The sequence below is a fragment of the Ischnura elegans genome, chromosome 12 (assembly GCF_921293095.1).
Source record: "Ischnura elegans chromosome 12, ioIscEleg1.1, whole genome shotgun sequence".
Lineage (NCBI taxonomy): Eukaryota > Metazoa > Arthropoda > Insecta > Odonata > Coenagrionidae > Ischnura > Ischnura elegans.
This window is the reverse complement of record NC_060257.1, coordinates 36591422-36611243: the sequence shown is the minus strand read 5'-3', so window position 1 is coordinate 36611243 and position 19822 is coordinate 36591422. Positions and strand designations below refer to the sequence as shown.

Below are 19822 nucleotides of genomic sequence, written 5' to 3'. Positions count from 1 at the left end.
CACTAGAAATTTTTCAGTTTAATGAACACAGGAGACTTAGCAATGATAGAATAAAAATAAACTTTGTTATATTCCACACAATATTTATTAAAATCTCTGCAGGTTTCGAACTTTTCAGGTCATTGTCAAGAGGTAACAGAACCAAACAAGAAGTGTCACGCACACCCCCAGGATTTGAACCCAGACCTCTCAATTGCCCATCATCTCTCAATAACTATCAGGAACAACATCATATATCATCCTATTTCACATGAGGAAATTTAAGAGGAAGTTAACTGAACAAGTTATTCCAACAACAAGCCTGAGTAAGGTAAAAGATACAAGTCTGTGTGAATACCTTAAAAAGTTAAAAAAAATGTTGATTAAAACTTCAAATAGACATAGTACAGATAAAATGAGTAGTAACTGATTTTTTTTACTAATAGTTGCCAACTTTTGATTTTACAAGGCCCCTTTACCCTGCAATAAGTGTCCATGAGCTTTTGCTAATTAATTAAAGGAAAAAAATCATAAAGGATGGAGAACTGGCAACCGTGAAGTAGAATGTAGGAGGGAATTAGCTCTTTTTGGTAACAGCTTTGCATGTTGAGGGCTAAAGAAACCTTAGCAAGTTGCATACGGATGGCGAGAATTCTCGTCATTTTTTTCTCGAATGTTCCGGATGGATGACATAGATTCTCATCACTTAGGCACGTCTACTTAACCAATTTTAAAGCATAATACAGATTTTTGGGTGTGCGTTTCCAGTTGTTGTTTGTTACTTTTTATGATTGGACATATCGTTATGTTTGATAAGGTAAAGATATCTTGTAAACATTAGCTTTTTAACCATGTTTAAACCAAAGGCAGTTCACCCAAATTTTCTCAGATTTTCAATCTTAACTCCTCTACCCAGCTGCGTCGTTCCTCTATATTTAAAAACCCAGGTACGTAACGTGTTAACCATGATCACAAAAGTAAAAACAAAATGATAGTTATGCTTCTACCTGAGGAGTTGGACATCCAGTAACTATCACAGCTGGTCTGGCACATTTTGATAGGTCAAAGAATAGGAGGTGCTTTTTATCTTTCACACTTTCATCAACTCCACATTGCTGACCCAAGGAATCCGTAGGGAAAACTAGTCTTTCTGGAGAACCAGTTTTGTAAGCTGAAAGAAAGAAACAAAAAATTAGGTTAACTAAGAACATACAAATTGAAAGAGATTACAAAATTAAGGCAATATAAAAGACTAATTGGGCAGGTCCAAAAGTCAACACTTGGGTTGGGGCATTTTTTTTCAGCTGCCTTGAATAATTCTATTGGATTCTCGGAGCCTTGAATCATTATAAGGACAGACTAACATCAGGTTTTCCATGAATAAACGAACAGAACTTTACACATTACTGCATCTTGAGTGGTGAAAAACCCATCACAGGCAGGACTAAAGGAAATTCACAATCACAGGATTAGTGGGAGAAGACTTGACCACACTACATTACAGGCAGACTGACAATTTAGCCCTTTAACTGCGAAAATAAGCTGAAATAGGCTACTGAGGGTTCCTGGCGGCTACTGAAGGTCAATAAAAATAAAAAGAGGAGTAAAAGATGTCCGCATGACATCTACTTGTCAAAGGAAGAACTTCTAAGCACCTATGGACTCAGGGAGCAGAAGCATAGTTCAAATTGTCAATACCGGAGCAGGTTATATCTTATATAATTATATATCTTATATATATAATTCATATCGGAGCAGGTTAAGGGTTAAATTTCTAATGCAAAATTCAAAAGAATAGCTACCAGAAAAAATTTGCCCAATAGGGAATTGAACTCTGAACTGATATAACGTTCACTTTTAATTCAAAAAATCAAATCAACACAAAAAATTAAACACAATAGCCCTGGATAAGTCCACATGAAGAAAATCGGGGTCAATGACATGTACTGTCACTTCACAAATCTAATTAACACAAATTGCGAACACACTTGTCCAGGAAAGGTACTGATGAAGAAAATCAGGGTCAACGACATGTACTATTACTTCAAAAATCATATTACATACAAATTGTGAACACAATTAATGAGTACTTTGAGCAAAACTTCGTGAGCAACAACATGAACAACCGAACCACATTATTTTCATTACAATATTCCCCTTCCGATCATTTTCACCAGTTCATTTCTGTTCACAAGAACTGTTCCCCATTATTGATTCCAATTGCATTTTAAACATGAATTGTTACACAAGCAATTCAGATTTCAAGAAAAATTCACAGATCACCACGATAAGTAAGATATATATGCTACTCTTACATGTATTTGTTAATAGGAAACAACAAGTTTTGGCTGTTCGGCGGCCATCATGTACAGAAGTTTATCATTAGACTTCCCAGGATTCTGACATCAGCAGCGATCATTTTTCACACAAGAATTGCTATAAAAGATTAATGTGTTAACACGTTCTATTGAGTGATATTTCATTGCTAACAAATAGAGGTCAAAGGGAAACCAAGCCATTTCTATCATGTAGTAACAATTTTGTAATTATCACGGCTATGCTCCTCATGTCTAGCGACATCAGTTTCTAAGTCAAAATTATGGAGAAAATAAAGTTAAAATATAAACAAATGCACGATTATTTGCTTCAGAATTCAGAAGAATATAATGCTAAAAATAAAAAAATAAAAATATTTAACAAATTAAATTTATTCCATGTGATATTATATAGCTTAATTTTTAGGCAATATAATGCCGACACCTCTTCGGGAGAATAAAATCTAGCACTATCCTGATGGATTATGCAACCAGCGGGCTACTTAAATCATCCTGCATGGTTATGCAACCACACGCGCATTCTTTTATTATTTTATTTTCCCAAGTACGCAGCAAGGAATAAAACGCTTTAAGATAAACCTCATAGCCATTAAAAAAATATTATTTAAAGCGAGCTGATGATTGACTTCAAGTGAATTTTTTCGTAAAGAGTAATAGTATCCGATTTTAAGTATGGGAATAAAATCTCCGTCATCAGATTCCGGTATGCATGTACCCATGCACAAAGCGAATAACATAAAACAGAGAATTATTCATCGAGAGACCTTAGCCATTCGCCAGAAGATGTTATTATTTCGGCACCTCCTTTTAGAAAAATAGTTTTTATCACCATACCATGTACCGGGTGCATTATACCCTTCAATCTGTTGCACAAGTGGAAATTCCGGTAACTTGGGAGACTGCTGTTAAGACGCAAAGGTCTTTCCTAGAGAGGTGAAAAGGATTCATTATCCTCACGACCGCAATGACCGGCTCTTTAAGATTTATTATTGCGTAAGCTTCATGAGGGGCCCCATTATCACCGCATGTCATGGATTTTTGTCATGTCTATTTCGCACAAGGCTTTTCCAGGTTTTATAGGACCACGTCTTTGTTTATTTATTGTCACACCACCAAAAACAGCGCTTTTTGGCCTTAACATCGGGGTTTTCATAATCAACTAAACGTATAAGAATATCCATGCTCTGGTTAGCGACAACCTACCCAGACGGGACTCGCACCCGCACCTCCTCGAGAATGGCACTCGCGGCGTTATTTTAATTCATTTTAAGGCCTCAAGTATGTTATTTTACGTTTTACAATTATTAAAATGATTTAAACAGTTACCATTGTTTTCCTTTTGACACGAGTGAGAAGTTATTCCGCAAAAATTATTGATCGGGGCCTCGTGAGGTTAAAAATCACTTTAAAAAAATATTAATACGTGCCATTAGAAATAAATTAAGCATGTGCACATGATTACTACCTCAACAAGCGATAGCGTGATTAACTGACCTTGAAAGCTAGTTTTTTAAGATTTCCATGAGCATCGACCCACTGGCTTTGCAACCGAACATATTGTATTCCCATTGAAACTATAAAATAAATTATATTTTACTCCGCTTTCATACGTTCAAGCCCATCCATTCAAGTCTACTACGCAGTGATTTAATCCCTGATTCCTGAGATCCTTTGACTGACGCTAGGAGACGCCTCTACAAGGTGAAGGGGGTCAGGGGCGAAAAGGGTCCCCCGACTTGGGGGCGCCGCTTGGAGGGTTCTATCGATGGGCAAGGGCTGTGAAGAGGGAAGGATGCAAGGAGGGGGAAACATCTTCGAAGATCAAGGATTAAGATCAGGAGTAATTTATTTCTTCGTCGAAGCTCTGGCGGGTCATTGTAGCCATTGTAAAATTTTTCATACCTCCAAGCAACGTTTTTCAAGGTACCTCGAGAAATGGATGGTGTGACTTCTTTTCTGATTCTGTTGTATATGTATTTATTCCTAATTTCTGTACAATCTTATTTTTTGTAGTATTTGAAAAATAGGACTAATGTCCGCCAATGTTTTACGGGTGTGCCCATTGTACCCACTTATTCGGTTTGTTGGCCGACGTTCCGTGGTGGTTGCAGGTCACTTTTTCCAAAGAAAAAGGTTGCCCTAAGAAAAAGAGACCAACAACAGCCACGAAACGTTGGGAAACAAATCGAATAAGTATGCGGGGCGCACCCGTAAAACATCACCAATAGCTAGGAGTACCCGAGTCACCGGTGACAGTTAAATTTTACGTAATCCTTGTATAATTAACCGCTACCTTATCAAACACTAGTTAATATTAATAAAGACAATACTATTCATTGGAAGAAATTATTCCTACTTTTCGCATAATACAGTAACAAACAAGTCAAAACAGAATACAGGAATAAAAAATTGGATTTATAATTATTCATTGCGCTAATTTGGTAAACTTTTACTCAGGGTAGAAAACAATAAGAAAAAACACTTCTTCACTATTTCGACCGTACAAGCAATACGTTTAGGTTCAAACACTCTTTAATGATTCATTATTGTAATCGAATAAACAAAGAGTAAAATGATATATTACACGACCCTGTGGATCTTCGGCAGAATTTCATACAAATGATTTATGTTAAGCGTTCTTCTTCTTTTTTGCGCCAATAATAGTTCCTTCTTAAAACTGTAATTGGAACTAGCCAATAATAACAAGATTCTAAAATTAATTGTGACTGAGATTTTTCCAGGTACCCTAACTATCCTTGCTAAGATGAAGAGAGAAGGGTGGATGCTGGGGGAGAAGGATTGTGCGAAATGAGCTGGGGGCGTCTTGGTGGCGCCAATCCTAAGGGAGGCGGCGTTCGATGCGACGGCCTTATAGCGGAAAGGGACGCCATCTACCCCGACCCTCGACACAGTGAATATCTCACGGAGGGAAAATAGGATCCCATCGGTGATGCCGGTCGATAGTTTGTTTCTCGATGTATTCAGGGTAGTGCTTAACAGTAGAAGGATCAGAACCGTCATTTTGACGCGTAACCTCTACTTACTTAATCATATTGCCTAGAATTTTTTCCGTCATCCTCATTTTTTCTGTCTTTCATTTATTTTTTATGGTACTTATTATTTTAAAATATAATTTAACTAGGTAAACCATGCGAAAATTTCCACTTTCACTCTATCAGGGAATACGTATGTTACGGAAACGGAGTCAAAAACTCCCTTCATCTCCATTGAGTAAACAAAATAAAAAACAAAATTTCAGCGTCTCAAACTTCTTAGATAAAAAAAAAGATTTTGCCCGCGTATGTTGCGTTTCTTTGGTTTAGTTGTGGACTTAACGGGTTTTTAAACAATTTTTTGAAGTTTAGAATAAAAAATGTGTGGAGTCAATATTCCTCGAGCGAGTAATCGACATGGAAAATCGAAAATTTTCAGTCAAATTTATGGATATTAGTGAAATTTGATATTACGATTGTATTTTTCGTCATAAGCCGGCGATTCAACGTTTAAAATGATACCTCCGTTCCCTTCTGTAATAATATATATGCTTTCTTCACATATAAATGGAGTTATATCACCTGCCTACCTTATATTACCAACACCCGTCGGAATGACGTGTTAAGCGTTTCTATTTCATTTTTAACAGTAAAGCGTAATTTATTCAGGAAATCACTTCACTATATTACGTCCGGCCATTTTGCTGTTTTAGTAGGCACATTCATGCATCTAACATTCCTTATTACATTTTGAATGGAAATAAGCAGCATATTCGCCATACTAAGTGGCGTGTGGCCAGGTTGGGGGAAGCAGGAGCGACGTGATCGCTGTTCATTTAAAATATTTTATTGTAAAATGACTTGGAATATTTGTATATTTTAGTATTACTCAGTTGTATTTATAAAGAAAGGAAAAGGTTACATATAATTAAGTTATCAATTAATTTCAACATTTTCGAAAAGATATTTTTAAAAATGAGTACCCGTTAAAATGACGGGTAATGATCCTTCCAGAAAGTCATACGACCCCGGTCTTTTTAGTATAAAACTGAGCTACCAAACAATGACGGTAGGCGCCCCCTAAAAATCTAGCTCGGGTAGGGAGGGGTAAGGGCGGTGCACTCAAAGTAGCGCAGTTGTTTTATTACTCGCATTACTCGAAATTTATAGTTTTCTTTTGGAAACATCGCCCAATGTCAGAAAGATGATTTGGGAAAATTATTACCGCCGTTAACGAAAGCTGGAGGGATGAGGTAATAATTTACGGAAAACGGTGCCGTAGTAAAGGCACGCCCGGAAATTCCATATTGTCCCAACAAGATCATGCGTGCGTACGACAGATTTCCTTAAAAGTTTTATCAAGGACCGCAAAAATTAGTGTGGGGACCGGATGCAGACTGATAACTGAACCAAGGTTTTCAGCAGCTCTACGCCATTCTTCATAACCCCTAACTCTTAACAAAGTCCTTCCTCGAGCTTGTGCGGAATTACTAATTTCATTATGCAATTAAAATATTTTTCATTCTCTTCCTAGCATACGCGACACTACGAAATGCTTTATCTACGTCTACATATTACCCCGCAAGCCGCCTAAAAAGGCGTGAGGCAGGGGGTGTTAGGACACCAGAAGTCGACATATAGAAATCAAATCTAAAAATATCACCAAATGAAGTTATCCGACAAAAAAATATTCCACGCATTTTCTCATTTAAGTAGCTTCCCGCGATCAATATTATGAGTTTTTCTGATCATTTTACCTTAAAATAACGTAATTAGGCTAGGCAAGAGTTTCATACGGAGAATTCCGAAGTGCCGGTAACAGACACTAAGAAAGTATAAAAAAGTAAAACAACTTTCTTTATTTCCACGGAATTAGAGGATTATGAACTAGTTCTTGACAAAGACCAGGGAACCAAGAAGCATTATGGGAAACCAAATTGCGATTCCTAGACCAAAGCTTTTACGAATAAAAATTCATATTTCAAGAACTTCAGCTGACCAAGGCCCAAGGAATGAGAGCAATGCCGCCAAAATGAGGACACGTGGACTGTCGTAGGTCAGGAATCAACGACCGAACCATTTGTTTTTGGGGGGATTTAGCGGGGCTGATCGAAGGAGATAATATCGCGGAGAACTGCACGAAAACAAAATTAGGGCAGAAACCCTCAAGGTCGAAAGCAAGGTGACTACTCAAAGGAGGCCCTATTCCATCCCGGAAAAGCTTCATTTCTTTTGACACACTTAGCGTATTTAAATCGGTTTCCAAATATGTCCGCAGGGTTGCGACGAGTGCAGAGCGGTCCATTTCTTCCCAATATTTGCAATATAGTTTTCGTACTCGAAATGAATAGCATTGTAAAGTTATGAATATGGTTTATTTGCACTACGAATATAGATTATTTTTTAGAGACGTAACCCTGGATCACTACACCTTAGTATTTTTTACGACGTGCCAAATTAAAATTCCAAAATTTAGGAAAATGCATTTTGCGGTAAAAAAAAACTACGTATTTTATGTTATTTTAAATATTTTTCCCCCAGCACTTACACTTACAACTTACATAAAAAAATTTATTATAAGTAGTCGTAAAAAGAATAATTAATTTTTTTCATTAAAAGACAAACGGCTTAACCTTTAAAATACACATAAAAAATAATAAAACTTTAAGTTAAAATTGGTTTAGAACACAAACGTAACCTCGTTGGAAGGTAAAAAAATAGCGTCGTCAAAATGAAAAAGGTTTACTGACCACGTGATTCTGAGCCACGTTTAGTAATCGAGGGTTAATTATAGCGTATCTCCGTGTAAAATTCGATTCACTATGTCCCTCGAGACATAGAGAACGTCACAGATACAGTATTTGTTTACTCTAGGAACAACTTTAGAGCATAAAATACTCAGGTCATTCCATTTCCCCGTTTACTTCATAAAACTAAGAATGGAAATGAATTGCTCATGAGTTACTTATCGAGTGAACTACATCGACCGCAAAGATCCACCAAAAGACTATCCTTATATTCCACCAATCAACACCAAGGCTCCTGTTAATGTCGACAACTTAGTAGTTCTTCTCTTGTTAGAGATGCCTACGGAGAAAATCTACCTCTATAGCTACTACCTCTTACCTATACCAGAACTAAAGGGTTGAGGTAGTAGTGACTAATAATCAGCACTGAGAATTTGATTACACTCACTTCATCAATGATTTTTGTGTTTTTTTCCACGAAATGGATAACCTATAGCCAGTTTTGTATTAAAAGTAATTTTGGCACAAAATATACAACACCACGCAAGCAACTAGATTCCAGGAGACGCTACCAAACACTTTCTAATTAATTGTGTGTTGAGTAATGGATTTAGGTAAATTTATAAAAAAAATATTCAACCAATTCAAACAAAACATTTTAACCCATATTGAACGGTTAATTTCACCAGTGAAATAACTCGGAATAATATTAGAGGCGTATATCATAAAGGAAGCTTCCTCACTAGCAGTATAACTTTATTTTTTGGCGATTTTGTATCACGATAGTCGGCAAAAGCGCGCGTGACAACGCATAATTAAGGCAACTTTCAACTGGCATGGAGTGTCGTATGGGGCTGGCCACGTAAAAGTACAGGAACTAGGAGCTTCTGAATCAACTTATTGGTTATGAAATCAACATTCAGAATTAATACAACAAAGAGTACAGCCTAGTCACGCACTTGATTGAAAGGCAGAACATGCAACATGAACATTGATTTTTCTACTTGACTATACCGGAAACAAACTTGGCCACCAGCGGCATAAAAAGCTACACCAACAAGCCTTTTCTAAACTTTAGAACCCAAACCAGAAGGATTGTTTGAGATATTCATGCCATATTGGAAATGATGGATATTACCCGTGCCCGAAATCCATTAGATAGACTCAGGATCGGAAAGCATCGAAACCTATATTTCTTAAGTAAGACGCACAAAAGTTATGCATTTCCAAAGCACTAACCATTAGTCCAAGTTTACCGTACATAAAAATCCGTAAAAAATTAGACGGCATTAGGCATGTTAAGGTAACTAGAAAAAATCTTGCTACCTAGAGGTAAAATTCAGTTATGAATACTAGGTTTCGTTCAAGGACACTACAGCTATATCGCTGGTAACGCTACCTACTGGTTGAAATTAACAAATTTTGACGGCTATGAGCACTACAAAGAAGCGGGATTTAACGACTAAAGCCATCGTATTATGCAGGAGACTTGCTCTAAAAACCTCTTGGACCCCAGATAATATTCAACTTAATCTCTATGACAGCCTCGTTATCGCAGGAGGGAAAACAAGATAATGCTATAGCCAGCATTATCTCCAATTAGTAGCATGTACCGCACGATGACATTACCAGCTGGCTATGGAGCACTTTCCTCGAGTATGAGTACACATCAAGATATCAATGAACGATCTCATTTATATCAATCAGCGATCCTCAACAAAATCACGAAATATGCGATTAAAATGATTAAAATTCGATTTCCGAAGATAATTACACTTTAAATATAAACTCCACGAAGAGAACACGATGAAAAATTACAGACGAAACCTACGAAGAAGTTCTCGCAGAATGACTACGGTACAAGCAATGAAAATATTTAGAACAGGAAACATGAAAAAAATCAAAAGTTTTAAAATTTTCAGTTAACTGTAGGACTGACTTTCCTTGCTAGCAAGGAAAAAGAAATGGGCTGCGCTCTACCCTGAAGGTAGCCAAAGGATACAATCCCTAATGACGTGATTGCTGTGAGATAATTCATGAGAATATGATATTCGGCAATACGAATAGTTGGAAATACTATGATTCGAATAGGATTCTGGCATGATCCAACCATAACAATTCGCATGTCGATGGTGGTGAATTAAGAAAATGTTACTCTTTAGGAGAAACCAACCCCGAAAATTTTATTGATTGCCATTGAAATGCATAAATTTAAAACCATGGTGCGGCTTCAGTCAATGAAGAACAGAAGACCTCAGATTCTCAGGGTAACATGAAATAAGACTTCAGTGTAGAGTTCGTCGACTTTTGCATAGTTCCTTGAGCATGAAAAAGTAGAATTGGGCGTAGTAACAGAACTGTGAGATGTTTTTTATTACTAGCATTGGGGTCAATACTTGGTGTATCAATACCCTTCCAAGGAGCTTCTTCGCAAGTCTTTTTATACGCTTCTAGGAAGTCCCTGCCACCACCTCCTTTCCACCGCTAAATTATCCCTCGGCCTATTCGGGCCTCGAGTTCTTAACAGCGGCGTCCGTCTCATAAACGGAATAAAAATTGGCAAAAAAAACTTCGTTTCACTTCGCGAATAGGTAATCGATACCAAAACACAATTACTGACACGGATCGTCATCAAAGTAAGCTCGGCAATAATGGAAGACCTTTGTGGACGCCACTTCGTATTTCGAGCGCGCCCGGCAGTATTGACGACACGGCATCGCGTGCCCCAGCCCTGCCCCCATTCCAAAAACCGGAGTCCCAGGGATCACGGAGACCTTCCGGTTGACCGCGATACGCCGACTGTTTGCCCCTGGAGAGTAAGCCGCGCCGCAAAATTCGCCAACGGTCATTTAGCGTCGCGGATGTATACTTTCGATAATGGAGTCCAAACTCTCAAAGCGTAGTGCACAACAGAGTGACTAAATGACTCACTAAAATCACTTGCGGCCATGATTTCTAAATTGAGGACCTTAGAAGCCATGGACGATATGAGCAATTTTTTGGAGATAGTTGCATTGGTGGGGTAGGCACACAATATTATTGTAACAAAGAATCATCATCACTGGTCAACAATCCTAGGATTGGTTTGACGCAGCTTTCCACTCAGTTCTCCTATCAGCTAATCTTTTCACACCTACGTATTTCTTCTCTTTCTCATCTCTCTTTACTTGTTCCATATATTTTGTTCGAGGTCTTCCTTTTCCGTTCTTGCCTTCCACTTGTCCTTCGACGATTGTCTTCATCAGGCCATCATGTCTCAAGATGTGGCCTATAAGGTTGTTCCGTCTTTTTTCTCACTACACACAGCTACTCCACTCACTTTATATAATGACATTCTCTCGGGTAAAATATTCCGGAGGTAAACTAGTCCCCCATTCGGATCTCCGGGCGGGGACTACTCGAGAGGGTACATCGGTCAAACGAGATAGAATGTAACAAAGAAATACATGTGAATCACTAAATCTATATGTATATGCTTATCAGAGATTAAATTCTATCCCTTTGCCACAACAGTATTGTGTACCTACCACAATAATAGTTGGTACACACAACAGTATTGTGTGAATCAATCATTATCTAAACTTAATCCACAAATAAAAAATTGCATTTATCCCCTTGGCTTCTAAGGTCCTCAATTATAGAATTAAAAAATATGCACGTAATGAGTGGTTTCTCACTATTTTATCATCACCTCTACAAGGGCTGTGCCAAGGCAGCGGGTTCAAAACCACCTCGCAATACTTGGGATATAGTCTCGAAGCCCGTGGATACAATCCCTGATGACGTGATTATTGTGATATTTATGCAATTACATTATCATATTTACATTTAGGCCAATTTGATCTTCGCCAATACCAGTTGTTAGAAATTTTCATACTCGAATAGGAATCTGGCATGATCCAACCATAAAAATTCGCACCAACTTGCGTACCATCTGTGAAAGAGTAATCATCTTCGGAACATTGAATTTTTACAAATTTTATCGCATATTTCGTTAATTTCTTTGGGAATCGCTGACTGCAATAAATGGGATTGGTTATTGATAGCTTTATGTGTATTCATACTCGAGGAAAGTGCTCTGTAGCACGCTGGTAATGTCAAGTATACCTCCTCCAGTGAACCCCTTAAAAAATTTTCTGGCAACAGTCATGAGCTACTTTTTTAGGTGTTTTGTATTTTTCAATGAGTTACTCGTATAAAACGTGAGTTATCATCATAATTTCAAGGCACATGGAGCAGACATTTTTCTGCATTTCACAATCATGAATATAAAACTTGTACTTCTGAGAAAATAGAGGACATTTTTAAATTTTTAGATACGGTTAAATGTTGACGAGTGTCTCCACTAAACACCTTAAAAATTAATATAGCAGAGTAAGTTTTAAATAAGAATGCGAAATTCCACGGGGGAAAAATCATCCGCCTTGACCGGAATTCGAACCTAGATCCCTCAATCAAGATGGTCTGGACTTCTGAGTATATTGTGCGACTAGCTGTCCAAGCCGTGCGACACAGCGCCACAGCCGGAAAGCAAAGCCCGAACTTGGAGCACTAGATGTGTTCGCTCTTGATTTATTCTAGTACTTCGGGACTCACCACGGTGATAGCATAACGAGTCACCCGCTATGGACTAATGTGCGGAATTCCACAGAAGAAAAATAATTTCCCTTGACTGGGATTCGAACCCAGATCCCTTAATTTCAGTCTCTAAGACCGTCTTGTCTGGCACAGTCCACAAAATTCCTAAGAGAAAATTGGCTCCTCGGTAGCTTAACTGACGAGAACACTGAGTCGTAAATTTTAATGAGTGGTTCGTAGCGAAAAAAGACCGGATGAGCAAGAAGGATGTTCCATCGCAATGGCACAATTCAAATCAAATACTTCTGCCAATTATTTTGCTTTGAAAAATGTTTAGGTACTCCCACAGACGACATATTGATATTTAAAAAGAATAAATACCGTGACAAATGTGAACTAAGCTGTTACCACCATTAAATAAATACCTTAAATTTTTCACGAATATAAAATTTATTCCGACCTAGGTTTCGATGTTACCACATCATTTTTTGTAGTATCATCGAAAACAAGGTCGGAATAAATTAGAAAATTGAAAGTGTTTATTTCAATATGGAAAAATTCAATCCAAACAAGCTTGGATCTTCGGATTTTATTCGTTATCACCATCTTCCTTTCAAGAATGATTGACTCACAACGGAAACTGTCCAACTGAAACATCGAGCGGATGTTATTATTTTCCTACGGTTATCAATAATGACTTAATTTCAATCCATTACCCCGTATACAGGAAGAAAACAATTACTCGATTTCTACCGCACTGAATGCTTTGCGGCCTTGAATAGAAAAGATATCAAATGCTTGGGACTCTATACTTCGCCATTACGTTACACGGGAGATGTAAGTACTATTAATACGAAAAAACAGAAATCATTACAAATAACTCACGGAAAGAATAGTAGAGACAAGTAGTTTTCGTTTTTGAAATGGGGAGTTTGAAATCATGAAATATTCATTACTACAATTTTATTTTAGGACTACTTAAATTACGCTCAATCCCGACCCTTAAAATTAAAATGATTTTAAAATAACTAAATATTGAGTCAAGCGGGTGAAATCAAAAATGTCAATTAACACAATCAAATCAGCATTTGACGTCGCGCACTTAAAATTAAACACATTGGCTTTTATAAAAATTAAAATATACATAATGCATGATTAAAGCCAAGTTCTGAGGTCAACGATAGATCATGATAAAAGCCCGGTTTCAGCGGAAGTCCTTTAAAAATGCAAGACCTATGAGAAACTAATGGTGCGAGCAAAATAATTCACAACCAGAATAGTTATACTTCTCAAGTTATGAATTATAATAGAAGGTAGAATGAATAAAAAAATAGACATGACTGTGATCAGTACCGCTTCAGACCATGTAAAGGAACTCGAGAGACAATTTCAGCATAACAACAAATTTTAGACAGGACGTAACAACAAGAAAAATCGTTAAGTTTTCAATATTTACAGAGAGGCTTTGGAGAACTCTGAAAATGGATTAACTCGCGTTCGAAAGGTACGTGAGCAGCTATATTAACACTCTGCTAATTCCCTCATTATCATAAGTTGGCAGGAAAGCTAACAGTAAAAAACTGAGGTCGACCGCGAACTTATTTATAATGATCTTATAAACAATCAGCCATGGAAATTGGAAGTACCTTATAAAGTGAAAAGATAATAGCTTAAAAATGCTTAGACAATTGAAACTCGACACTACCAAAAGGAAAAACTTTCAGAAGACAGAGAAAATCGGAAAGGTACATATTATCGTTGTTTAACCCTCATCAGTGAAAAAATCAAAATATTATGCATAAAAACATTTTTGAAGTAGGTACTATTATGCAGAGCATTTAGTCCCTCGTATAGAACGTTAGCCCATAATACCCTGACAAAGATTTCCTTTTGATTAAGCTAACGCCAACGCTATGCTACTCAACACAATTCCACTCTTTCTAGTACTGCTCTGCGATTATGGAAATGACCTAAGATGCCAGTCACCTCCACCAAATCACCAAAATAAACAAAAGAACAAAGCCAGAGACTGAAGGAGGAGGAGAAATTAAACAAAGCAATTTTCAATTGGATGACTACTGATAATGATCTGCCATAACGCATTGTGTCCACTCCACCTGTTTTTTTCCCATCCATTTCCTTCACGTCGGTCACGTTATAGGTTCACTCAATAGCTCTCTTCCCCGGAGTCAATACTCTTTCCCTTACGGCCGCTTTACACGGGGTACGTAATTGCGCAATCTGACGCATGTCCGAGGGCGCAACCAAAATTGCGTCGCGTAAAGCGGTGAGTTGCTAGAACGATTGTGAGAATGCGTGGATGCGAGACTTCCAAATAGCCCCTGCTCTAATTCCAAGTTCGCATTCTTGCAATTTCTACAGGTGTAAAACGGCCTTTATCGGTTAAGTGAAGAGTTCTCGGGATCGCCACCGGGTCAGGAACTGCATAACTGCCGACGTTTCGATGCCCGACTCGGCCATCGTCCTCAGGGCTGTGAGTCGAGCCGAGAACTCTTCACTAAGTCTATTCGCCGGGAAAGCACTAAATCTTTGGCCTATATCGGTATTTCCAGGAAGCTAAAATATTGTTTCATCCGTCGACTTACTTTTCAGTTTCCTTCGGATTCGTCAACATCCTTGAAGGTTTCTTAACTACGCCTTACAACAAAAATCAAGTTCATCAAAGCGCCTTGAGCATGTGATATAGCTTAGAATGAAGCACATTAGAAAAATAGCATAACTAAAATACAACAGCATTAAGTATTTCATAAAACAATAATTTTTACTCATGAATAAAATAACAAATTTTCCGAAGGATCTGGAAATAACTAAAATAATAAAAACTGCTAACATTAAACGTATTCGAACCCCAGGATGATATCAATAAATATGAACATGCGTGTAAAAAAAATCAACTGTAAAATTCGATGGAAAAAGATTCCTTTACACAAAAAATAAGTTTTTGTTAACTATAAAAGAATCAAAGCTCTTGAAATTTAAAAAGCTTTGTAAGTACATCGTAATACTGGACTGATCTTATCCTATCATTTCGAACTGAATATACCTCGAAGTACATACAACTATTTTAAAACTGAAAACAAGGTTACTATAAGAGTATATCAATTACTTATATCCAACAGCGATATTCATACCAGCGAATTCTAGGCATTTGCTTGGGATTCATGTTAATACGGTGGGTCGATGAATTAGGTCATTTTGAGGTTTACATTTTCAAAACTTCTGACCAAATATTTATGACCTCGAGTTACCGTCATATTGAAAAAAAAAGATATACAACCTATGGTTAACACACGTATTATAACTAGAAACCCGGAAGACGAAACGTAAAGATGTACTTTACGTCTGACCAAAACCAACATAATCCTGTAATTTCAAATATTCACGAAGCGTGAGAAGAAACTTCAGCGAAAATGCGTTGGGTGACAGCTGGGAACCCGAGTTGCGTGACAAGCTTGTGTATCCTGCATTCCGCCTTATTTATGGGTGGCAAACGTCCTGAATTTCCCCAAAATTATAGCACCAGTAACAGACCTTGGAAATGTGGCGCTCTGAGAAATGTGCGTCGACAAGCACGAAAAAAAACGCAAACATATTAGATAATCCAAACAACGACAATGTCCATACAATTGACATGAAAAGAGTTAGGGGGAGTTTTTGGAATAATAAATGAATGTATTACATAAGAATGCATAGTAGAGTAACGTAAAATACGGAGTGTTCTTTCAATTTAGGTTCAAACGAAATTTCAATTGAAACTGGTTGACACAACAAATTCAGTTCCTTCACTGAAGAATTATGACTCGCACTAGAATCTAAGGTGAGCAATGAGTGGGCCTAATGGACACATCAAACTACGAATCAGTGCCAGTTAATAACTTAAATAGTGGGCCCAAAATATTACTTATGAGAATATACCCTAATTACCATTAGCTGGTAGAGCTTCGTTCATTTAAAAACTATTCCATCCAACTTGAACCATCCGACGCCAATGATGGTAACAGCACTGATAATCACTTTTTGAGAAGAATGCTTGATGTATTTACCCTGAGGCTGTAAGAAGTACGAACGGGAGTTAAAAAAAAGGAGAGCACAAAACCCAACCACTTAACAGATCAATGAATTGCTCGGGTTTAGGATAGGTGTGGCGGTCTAACAAGTAAGTGTTGTTGTAAGTGTTGGATCCCATGTATAAATACAAGCTCCAAAAGGTATCGGTGGCGGAGATTTTTCTGTAGAGACCCGATTCCCAATAAGGCGCTCTATGGAAGGCACTTCAAGAACAACTCTTTGTCCGTCAGGTAGGACGTTGAGCCGTGGCCCCTTGGCGCCTTTCTTATAGATCAGGCAAAAGTCATAGTTTTCTCTCTTCTCATACTCGTATCTCTCTTCTCTCATTTTCCTTTCCTACTCTTCTCTCATAGCTTTGTGCCCAAAATGCTTATATTTCAATACCCTGTTCCAGCTATATAAAAAGTATACATTTCTTAGTAATAAGATATACCATACTATTCAGTGAGAATAAAGTTTTTCGAAAAAGGTACGAATCCGCAGAACTTAGGTTTTTTTTACGACTAGTCAATTACTACTAGATCACTTAACTGTCTCTGGTTGAAATAACGTTTCAATTCCTTTATTATAAATAATTAATTAAATTCCTCATAAATAACTTAAATTCATATATTAACTATTTCCCAGATTATATTTATTTCCGAAACCATGCAAAAATAAAATGACAACTCCTTCACCCCCTTACCCTTTGATCCGTCTTCCTCCATGGACCATTAAAAATACCCTTCACGGAAAACTACTCTTATTCCCTAAAATAGAGTGACCAGCAATGGCCACGAAACGTCGGGCGACAAACCGAATAAGTACGCGGGACACACCCGAAAAAAACATTACCGACACACAACGTTTCAAATTAAAATTGACTTGGCAGCTAATTTGTCACAGAGGTCGGTCTCAGCGGGAGAAAGTAAAAACCTCATCTAACTAATTTAATTAGGTTCTGAGTGCTTTACGTATAGGCTAATCCTCTAATGAAGAGAATACGGCGAGGGCATAAAAATAATAAAATTTTATCCCCTTGCATGACCACAGGTCGAAAAAATTCTATACCGAATATATACCGAATACAAAATCGCATTACCTCGTGGTGCCATTCCGTAGCTATCATAGAACTGCCCGAATCCGACGCGTCTGTGAGAATAAAAAGCCTGTCTCGGTATAACACTGAAGACTTGGTGAAATTAATTTGCAGGATTTAAATAAATAAGAGAAAAAATATTAGATATAGCCACATGCTGCATTCAAAATTATATAGTGACAACGACCTAGAAATACAATACAGCTGATGATTGGAACGTAGTGACAGTCTCCAGACACCGGAGACAAAAACACAGGCTAAGGTCGCATCACAAATAAGGAATGGATAAATTTACAAGACAAGTAGACCTTTACAATAGAAGTGTAACTTTATAATCCCGTAACAGGCACGTAACAAGAAATATGCTTCGGGGAGTGCTTGGGAGGTATGTGGTGGGTGGTGTGGTGTGGGCCTACACCGGTGTTTTATTGTCAATTAGCACGCATCGAGAATCCACACTCACTGTTTGAAAAGAAGTGACATTATTGGATTGATTGATTGATTTCCAAATTGCAGTCACAGGGTCACTTTTCGGGAGGGAAGCCCCCCCCTGGGAGGGTCCAAGACTCGGGCCAGCGAGGGCGAACGCGTCGAGGAAAGGGTTGAGGATTAAGGACCCTACGGAGGGTGTACCACGCCCATCATCGGACTACCTGCTTCATGTCCCCACCAAACGCACCTTAACCAAGTGACAATATAAAAGTCAGGGACGGGTTTTAAGTCGTTATAAAGTCCTGGATAAACGATACAAAAACACTCACGAGTCAATTTGTAAATGCATGAACGCGAGAATTAACGCCAAAATGATTCGTTTAACCACCCATATTGTACAACAGCATGAACGGAAAATAAAATCTGTTCAAATCATATTCATAAGTCAGCTATATATTTCATTTGCATACTGCTGAAAGTAGAATTCACCGTTCGTTATCGGCAGAAATTATGAACGATAACTACTTCGAAATATGGTGTGTCAGAAGACAACCACTGGGATAGTCAGCCCCTCGTATAGTCAACTGGTTTTCTCAGCATATGTATCGTGGGTAATCGCCACGAATTAAAATTTACAAGGGTCTAAAGTCCTCTAATCCCCCCCACCACTGGCTACGTGCCTGCCCTGCAAAAAAAGAGACAGAGACTTGCGAAAAACTAAAAAAATATACTTGCGAACAGATATTAATATATAAAATTTTTTTCACGAGCCTAATGCTGACAAAAGCAACAACAAAGCGAAACTTACTTCCATGACCGCTCAGACTTCTGCTGTACTATTTTCCTGGTATAAAATTGGTAAATTGTTAAACTTTGATAAAAATTTGGTGCATAGCTTATTAGGAGGAAGGAACCGACAACTGAGAGAGATACATCACCGAAGAAAGACAAAGATAGCAAAGGAATGCGACCGTGAAAAACATTCAAACATTCTTGAGGAGGTTTCTCTACCCTATGCAGGACCATTTATCAACGCTTCAGGCTCAACCTCTAGATAGCGTCTTTGGAGACAAGGTCACTCTGTTTAGCTTTGTTGCTCTTAGACCTACCGTCTATGCATTATTTTTATATCGATGCGAATTTATTTCTTACATATTATGGGAAAATAAACATTTGTACAGCTTGAAAAGACGTGAATATATGAGCGTCAGGGACGGATTTAAGTACATGTTAAAGCCCTGGTTACACGTTACGCTGACGAGTTAATGTCGAAATGCGAGAACGAATGCCAAAATACTACGAGTAACCACCCAATTGTACGATGGCATGAACAGAAAATAAAATCGGTTAAAATTACGATAATGCATTCTAACATGTCCCGTTCCTCTCTAAGTCGATCATGAGTGTAGGCATTAAGTCGTGTGTTTTAGCGCATCGTGTAACCAGGCCTTAAGAGGGCATCCCAAGATACAATTTCCGGCGTAATTCTGAGGAAATTGTTAATATTTAACATACTGAAATCACTATGTTCTATTTCCATACTCTTTCATTTCTACCGGCCTAAGTTTCGGCAGATAATGCCATTGTCAA

The 19822-nt window shown here is 37.8% G+C and overlaps 1 protein-coding gene across 5 annotated transcripts in view; it reads right to left on the bottom strand.

The window, feature by feature from the left end:
• LOC124169275 (choline transporter-like protein 2) overlaps positions 1–19822 on the bottom strand; it is a 125070-nt gene that overhangs the window by 51030 nt on the left and 54218 nt on the right. For all 5 annotated transcript variants that reach the window (XM_046547837.1, XM_046547840.1, XM_046547839.1 and 2 more), the window contains exon 3: positions 987–1150. In XM_046547837.1, the coding sequence (XP_046403793.1) occupies positions 987–1150 (164 nt within the window). The remainder of the gene's footprint in view (positions 1–986; positions 1151–19822) is intronic.